General features: G+C 49.7%; 1 protein-coding gene across 12 annotated transcripts in view; it reads right to left on the bottom strand.

Annotated features, from left to right (window-relative positions):
- Positions 1-1,574: 1,574 nt before the first annotated feature.
- Positions 1,575-7,417, bottom strand: part of NCAM1 (neural cell adhesion molecule 1) — a 313,863-nt gene continuing 308,020 nt past the window's right edge. For 6 of the 12 annotated variants that reach the window (XM_050757660.1, XM_050757663.1, XM_050757661.1 and 3 more), the window contains 2 exons: positions 5,652-6,467; positions 1,575-4,147 (listed from right to left, as the gene is read on the bottom strand). In XM_050757660.1, the coding sequence (XP_050613617.1) occupies positions 4,027-4,147; positions 5,652-6,467 (937 nt within the window). In that variant the 3' untranslated portion in view covers positions 1,575-4,026. The remainder of the gene's footprint in view (positions 4,148-5,651; positions 6,468-7,417) is intronic. The other 6 variants (XM_050757667.1, XM_050757670.1, XM_050757669.1 and 3 more) reach the window with 1 other exon arrangement.

Raw genomic sequence — 7,417 nt, 5'->3', positions numbered from 1 at the left:
TAGCCTGTCATATGCAGCTGAAATCTGGAGCAAAGAAAATCACATAGATGCATATGGCTCTGTGTCATTATTACAGGCAAGTGAGGCAAAATTGAAGGATGCCAAATTGAAGGATGTATCACTCTCAGATTCGTGTAACTGCAGGGTTGGCCCCGAGAGTGAGCACCTCCTTACATTTTGTGCCCTTGGATTCTCCCTTGCTTTACCTTAGCCTTGGTTCTATAGCAGGTCTCGTCCAGGAACTCCCAATTCCACAGCCTAATGGACAATTCCAACTCTAGCAGCTGATGCTTTCAGACACAGCCAGGAGCATATACAAGAGAATGCTTAGCTGAGGCAATATTATATTCACTCTTTGTCTAGCTTAGAGACATAATAAACTCCAGGGGCTGAATGATGGCTCTAAACACTGAGAGACAGGCCAAAGCAGTAAGAGGGAGGCATTACTTATTTTAGAATAAGCTCCATGCCATTACCTTATTGCTGAAATCTTGAAGTTCAGGTGTTGACTGTTACTACGATTAGGTCTGATGGTATCGCACACCCGGGATGTCAACAGCACCAAATCTCACTGATCGAGTTCCCACTATGTGCCAAGAAAGCAGACACTAGGCCTTCATGTACATGGTTTCATTCATCAACCAGCACCCTAACTCTCTTTTCTTGGTATTTCCTGTGTGTCAGAAAAGGAAACTGAATCTTCGGGAGATTAAGCAACTCTTTCAAGGTCAAACAGGGAGCAGCAGAACCAGGGTTTGAAGGAAACCTTTCTGAATCTGATGTCTGCCCCTTCTAAATTAGGGCTCTCATCTATCAACCTGCGAGAAAAAATACAGAAAGTATCATTCAGGCAACACATGAACTCAAGACACTGAGACTTCACTAACCTTCCTCGCACGCAAGGTCCTAAAGGAACTACCACACGCATGTCCACATCTGATGCACAGAACAGACTCTCACCGCATCGAAATAAACCCCAGTATGATCATAATAACTTTTTTTCTTTCAATTTTTATTGAACACAAGTATTCTGACAGAATGCAAAGTCAAAATTCTCAGTTAGTACTCAGTATTTACACCAGTGAGAATGGAAACAAAGGTGGTATCAATGTTTCACTTGGTAAAAAGTTTTATAACAAGAGAGAAGGCCCCCGAAGTACAGAATGCTGGGTAGGGATGTTAATGGAGGTCTGAAAACCGCCGTCCAGACAGACGCCTCGAGTGAAAACCTGGGACTCGGAAGGCTCCATAGAAAAGTGTGAAAATAGAGTTCCACCTCCAAAGCTGCACTATGTACACCACAGCCCTGCAGGGTCCAGTGGCCCTGCTCATCACACTTGAGTGCTCCTCCAGCAGAACTTGGCCATGCCGGTCTTCATGTGAATACATATGTATGGCACATACACACATAGACACATAGACATTGGAAACTGGTGGAGTTGATCCCTCCTTCAAAAATTAAAAAAAAGAAAATTATAAGCTTTGATCTCTTAACATAAAAGATAAAACATCTTGGAATAAAATGACTCCCTCTTTGATTTTAGAGAAAGCATTGCTTATTTACTTTTTTTTAAAAAAGGAAAACTCTTGCATGCTGAGACAAACCTACATGTAATGGGAGAGAACAGACCAAAATGTGGGCAGAGTCTTAGGTCCTAGCTAATGGCAGAGCCAGGGTTCTAGGGGGTCAGCTGCCCCGGGCCAGGTGATCTGAGAGCTGACCTGTTTCTTTCTAACCATCAGAACCAAAATCAGTTGACCTAACCATAACCACTTTGACAGTCTTGACAAGGCATGGCATGGGCTTGGCCTGGTGTGGCAAAGCCGTCGACACTACAAGATGAGGAACTGAGTCCGCTGAACAGCCTGGTGACTGGAAGAGCCTGCCCCTCACTGCTGGGCCCTCCCGGTCTCAGACACCCAGGCTCTCATATTCTACTGTGTGTTCCAAGATCTCTCTTCATGTTCCTCTATCCTGAGGGCCTGTGCATTTGAACCAGAGATCTGTGCTGGCCCTAGAATCAAAGGGGCCAGGGCTCTGTGTTCTGGGATCCTCCATTTCCATCCCCAGGAGCTGAGAAAATGCAACATAACCCCACATTGAGCAAATGACAAGACCATTATTCTTCACAGTTTGAAAGTATAATCTAGCATCGCCACTGATCGGACTGCAGAAGTGTCAGAACATTGGGGAGACTGGCCCACAGAATCGACCCAGAGGCAGCCTTGCCACCCTAACCTCTTGCTGCTTTGTACCTTAGGAGAGGAGCGCATGCGGAGTACTGATTTCTGTTTACTTAGCGTCATCTTCATCATCATCATCATTTGTATTTCATTTTCTTTGTTTAAAGGCTTCGATTCCTTTTAAGAGTGATTTCTGTTTCCTGAATATTTTTTTCTGAACTATCTGCTATACCTTCCACAACCAAACTATGTTGAAGTTTTATTTCAATACTATGACAAAAACACGTTTCACACTAAAATATTCACGCATCCACAGTGCACAAGCTTGCAGTTCTAAAGTAGAATGAGGAAAAAAAAAAAAGCAAAATTTCTATACAAAGGGCTGGCTTTTCCCTTCTCCCCGCCCTCCCATCCCCCTTAAAGTTTCTGTATTTTTCCCCCACTTGGTTTCCAATCCAGGAAAGTTGTGTTATGACTCCAGACAGTAGGTTGTTTCTTTTCTCTTTTGTTTCTATAAATGCTGCCTAAGTGAACAGAAGGCCGATGTTACTTTACTTCAACAGATTTCCAAAAAAAGACACTAATTCCCTGAAGCACACATGCTCTTCCGCTCAAATCTAGATTCTGGGCTCAAAAGGAAATGGTATGTATATATTTTATTTGGCTTTCTACACAAAGGGGATGTGTGGGGTAATAATGTGTGTTCACCAAGACCAGCCCCAACTATACAATCTTCTCTGCTTCATTCAACAAAGCCTAAGGAGTCCTTCAAAAGAAGGGTGAGAACGCCTGGGAGCAGATCCCTTTTCACAGATGCAGGCAGGTGGCGGCTAATCAGAAAGTGGTCTAACCCCCAAAGAAACACAAAAATAACCAAAAATTGAAAAAGCAAAACCATTCCAGAATGAGATGGATTTTCACCTGAGTGGGACCCAGGCAAAAACTGCAGATCAGAAAAGAGGGGAAGAGCAGCTGTAAACAATCATGTTTTGTGAAGTCGTCCTGTGCTAAAGCAAGCGTGGGATGATCCTACCTACCTCGAGGTGGTATTTGTTACCTTAAAAATAAAAGGCAGCTATTTCACATGGACATTTAAACACAACCAAAGTCGAACATTTGTCACCTTGTAAACACTGGAAAACAAAGTTGGCAGAAAGAAAAAAGAAAGAATGTAAAAGAAAGAAAAATAAGTCTGAATACTGCAAATTGAGATCTACCCCCAGAAGCTGCAATTTGGCATTCTTCCTACAAAATAAGAGTCTACGTGGGAATTGAATTCAGCTAGAAAGGGTGACACACTTTGCATACTGAACAAATACAAAGTGAACAGAAATTATAACTTATTTATGAGGTTTTACAGAGTTCAAACTTGACTGAAAGTATAAAAATAAACTGTGGACTTTGTTCATTCGATTAGTCTTAGTGCCTGAAAGTTATTTCTCTGAAACTGGTCTGTGCCAATCGGGTAACACCAAGTGTGGTCTTCCTGAACCTAGATTTTGTTTCTGAGCTTCCTAGATTCTTAATTTGGGGTCCTTTTGTCTGATTTTTAAATGGTTTCAGGGAACGGAGTGTCCTAGTTTGGCTGTGGGTTTAACCTTTTTGTCTCATTTTCTTACAAGTGAGCGCTAACAAAGGGACCCTTTCTATAAGATTCCCATGTTTTATCTGTTTAGTTTTTTTTTTTAAAGGCAAAAGACACTAGAGAAATGAGATGTGTGTGTGTGTGCATGTGTGTGTGTGTGTGTGTGTGTGTGTGTGTGTCTCTGTGGTGTTGGAAATGCTCTGGTGAAGCTGCTGTGTCACTTTTTATTTTGATCTTTGCTCGGTTCTCGTCACCCATCATGCTTTGCTCTCGTTCTCCTTTGTCTGTGTGGCGTCATTGGGGACCGTCTTGACTTCGGCTGGCGCTGGCTTCGTTTCTGTCTCCTGGCACTCTGGCTTTGCTTCTACAGGGCCCTTCCTGCAGAGAATCAGGAAAACAGCACCACTGAGACCACGGTCTGCAAACATCTCGCCCCTGTATCCAGGCCCTGGGGACAGCGGGGAGGAGGGGGTTCTCCAGTGTCAGCACCCGGCTCCAACCGCTGCCCATCAGAATCACCTGGGAGCACTAAAAATCACCCATGCCTGGGCCTTGTTCCCGGAAATCCTGATTTAATTGGTCCGGACACGGTGACTTTTAGAAGCACCCAAGTGACTCTAATGTGCAGCCATAGTTGAGAAGCACTGAGTCAGAAGAACGAGTCCTCTCCTCTTCCAGCCCTAAGGTGATGCCAGAGGTGTTTTTACCTGGGGTGGTGGAAGGGGGCAGCAGAGGCAGCTCCTCCTCACCCTGACCAGCTGCAGTGGCGACAGCGCAGCTGGATGTAAATGCAGCCTGCGGGGCTGGGCTGGGCTCCCAGCACTGATTTCAGGGGCCCCTTTGCAACCCACTCTTGCCTGTCCCTTCCCCACCCCACCCTGTGCTATTGCAGGATGATGCCTTTAGGGCCTGCCCGGGTAGGGTGAGAAAACACTGATGGAGGCAGCTTTTCATGGCAGCTTGGTGGAGGACTGGAGTGGACCTGGTGGCTATGCGGGAGTTGAGGGCAGCTGAGTGGGCAGTGCTATCAGAGTCCTTTTCCCTCCTGATGCTGAGATTCAGGGCTCCTGGCGAGAGCCCCTTGCAGCCCCTGGTGGCAGCATGTCAGCCTATCTGGGGAGCAGCCACAGGAGCCTCTATAAAAATCTAGGTCTGACTCTGCCTCCATCAGTTCCAGCAAAGGGAATCGGGTCTGAGGATGCATGGGGACAGGTACAGACCCCAGCCTCAGCTGGTGCCACTGAATTTTGGCAAGACACTTACAAACCTGAAAGGTTAAGGACTTTCTTCGGAACTTAGAGACCTAGCTATTTGATGCTGGAGCCCCGAGTCTTCCCAGCCACTCTAAGAGCAGGAGAAGCAAGAGTGGGCTGAGGGCCGGGATTGGGAGGGGAGGGTGGGCATCCGAGCCAGAGTGCAAGGGGGCCTCTAGACTGCACCCTCCCCTGCCACGGGCCTGGGGCCTACCTCTTTTCTTCCTGCACATCAGTGTCTTTCTGGTGGGGCCTCAGCCTGGCACTGAATAACACACCGACTGGGGGCCCCAGGGTGGCTGATAAGGGCACCTTGGCCTTCTTAGCCTGCTTCCCAAGCTATTCTCATCAGTGGCCCGACTGCAAGGGCTCCCCCAGGGAAAACAGAAGCCGCTGCTAGGATGATAAGGATAAAACATAATTAACATGGCCTAATTAGCCAGCAGGCGGCTGCTCCTGGGGCCCAGCTGCCTGTCTTGCTCTCTCTGCCTTGTCCCAGCCCCTTGGTTGACGGTCGCCTCAGAGAAGCCCTGGATGAGGCTGAAGACACATCTAAGAAGGAGGACACAGCACAAACGCACACCACCACAGGACACAACCCGATGACAGCAGACAAAGAGAGGCCGTACTCGGTCTTTGCTGGCGCAGGCGAAACAGAGCTGTCTGCAGTGGAAGGAGCAAGCTCAGGGGCTTGTCCACTGGCCCCAGCGGCGGGAGCAGGAGAGCCCAGGGCTGCAAAAACATCCTTTGCAAGGTCAATATCTGGGGTCTTGAAGTTCCCTTCGTCCATTTTAAAGTCCTCGCCCTGGGAAGGGTTTGTGGTGCTGACGGAGGCAGCCTCGCTCTTCGGGCTAGCAAGGGCTGTGGCTGCCTCGGCCGGGCTCTTCGAGGCTCCGGGCTGGGTGGGCTCCGGGTCCGGGCCTTTGGTGCTGGGAGCCTCCTGCTTGGCCTGAGGGGCTTCTGTGGCAGGGGCAGCCGCTGCTGCTAGAGGACTGGCTGCCCCAGTCGGGGTGGGGACTGGTGCAGGGGTGGGCTTGCTGGCCGGAGGAGCCTTAGAGGCCTCCCCAACACTAGCAGGGGCGCTTGGGCTGAGGACAGCCCCTTGGTTAGCCAGGACACTAGAAGACAAATTGCTAGCGGCAGGGGTTGAGGTCGGGGTGTCGCTCAGGTCAACAAGGGGGGCGACCTTAGGGGCTGAAGCTGGGGCTGGGGAGGAGGCAGAGGCGCTGGGCCCCTTGGAAGGGGTGGCCTGGCCAGCCGGTACAGAGTTTGAGTCAGGCGTGGCCGTGGCCGGCGGGGCAATACTGGAGGTCAGGGTGGTGGTCTCACTGGTGGGGCTGTTCTGAGCAGTGGCAAAGGTTTCGGTGATAGTGTCAGAGTTAGTGGTGACGGTGGTGACAGAAGGCAGCATGTCCTCGACAGTGGCCGTAGTGTCGGCAGGCAGCCTGTGGAAGGACAGGAAGTAGAAGAGAATAGACAATGAAGCTGAGACGTGACAGAGAAGCGAGGAGGAGGGCTGAAGCCCAGGACAGGGACCATGGGGGTGGGGGCATGCAGTTAGGCACAGGCATGGACACAGGCCCACACAGAGAGAAGGATGCTGAGAGGAAGCACACGCCCAGGTGGGCAGAAGAGGACACAGGAGACGACAGAGAACGTGGCGGTCTCAAAAGGGACCTGCTAGCCCTTCCCCGCTGATGTCCCTCCAGCTCTCTGCACAGAGCTCCCTTTCCCTGAAGTCCCTGCAGACCTGCCTAGGGCTTCCTGATCCCTGCCCTGGATCTCGACTCAAGGAGGGGCAGGCTTCTGTTCAGCATCCACCTGCCCTAGGCTTCCCAGGTCCCAGAGGAACTGGGCCCAGCTGCCCTGCAGGGCTCCCCAGGGCACTGATGGGAAAAGTCACGAGTAAGGCAGATCATGAGTACTCAGAATGGCTCCTGGGAGCTGTGGGTTCTTCCAGCCACAGATTTTGTGGTTCCTTGAAACTCCATTCCCTTTAAGCCCATAGGATCCTTGACCGTTAGGCAGGCATTACAACCACAACTGGTCAGGGGGTCTGTGGGTCCCCGAGGTTTCTGAACAGAGGAGGGGCCAGGAACTTTACCAGGTCCCTGGCTTCTCTTATCCTTTCAGGAGGAAAACACAAAACCCTAGAATTTCAAGAAATCCTAAGCAGACTCTGCTAAGCCTCATTGAGATTTTGCCACCTTAAGTCATTTCCAGAATATGTGTACAACTTGAGAACAGGGGCTAGGGATCCAGGGATCCCCGCTTATACAGGAGCCTTCTAAGGGTACCCACAGCCACCGAAATAGCACCAAAAATGCCTTCTCTCTGAGGACAGAGTGAGGTCAGGCATTTCTTAGCCAAGCAGGTCTTGTGGCCAAGGGTTTGG

Source organism: Macaca thibetana, chromosome 14 (assembly GCF_024542745.1).
Source record: "Macaca thibetana thibetana isolate TM-01 chromosome 14, ASM2454274v1, whole genome shotgun sequence".
NCBI lineage: Eukaryota > Metazoa > Chordata > Mammalia > Primates > Cercopithecidae > Macaca > Macaca thibetana.
Note: the sequence above shows the minus strand (reverse complement) of the source record. Positions and strands in the feature narration are given on the sequence as shown.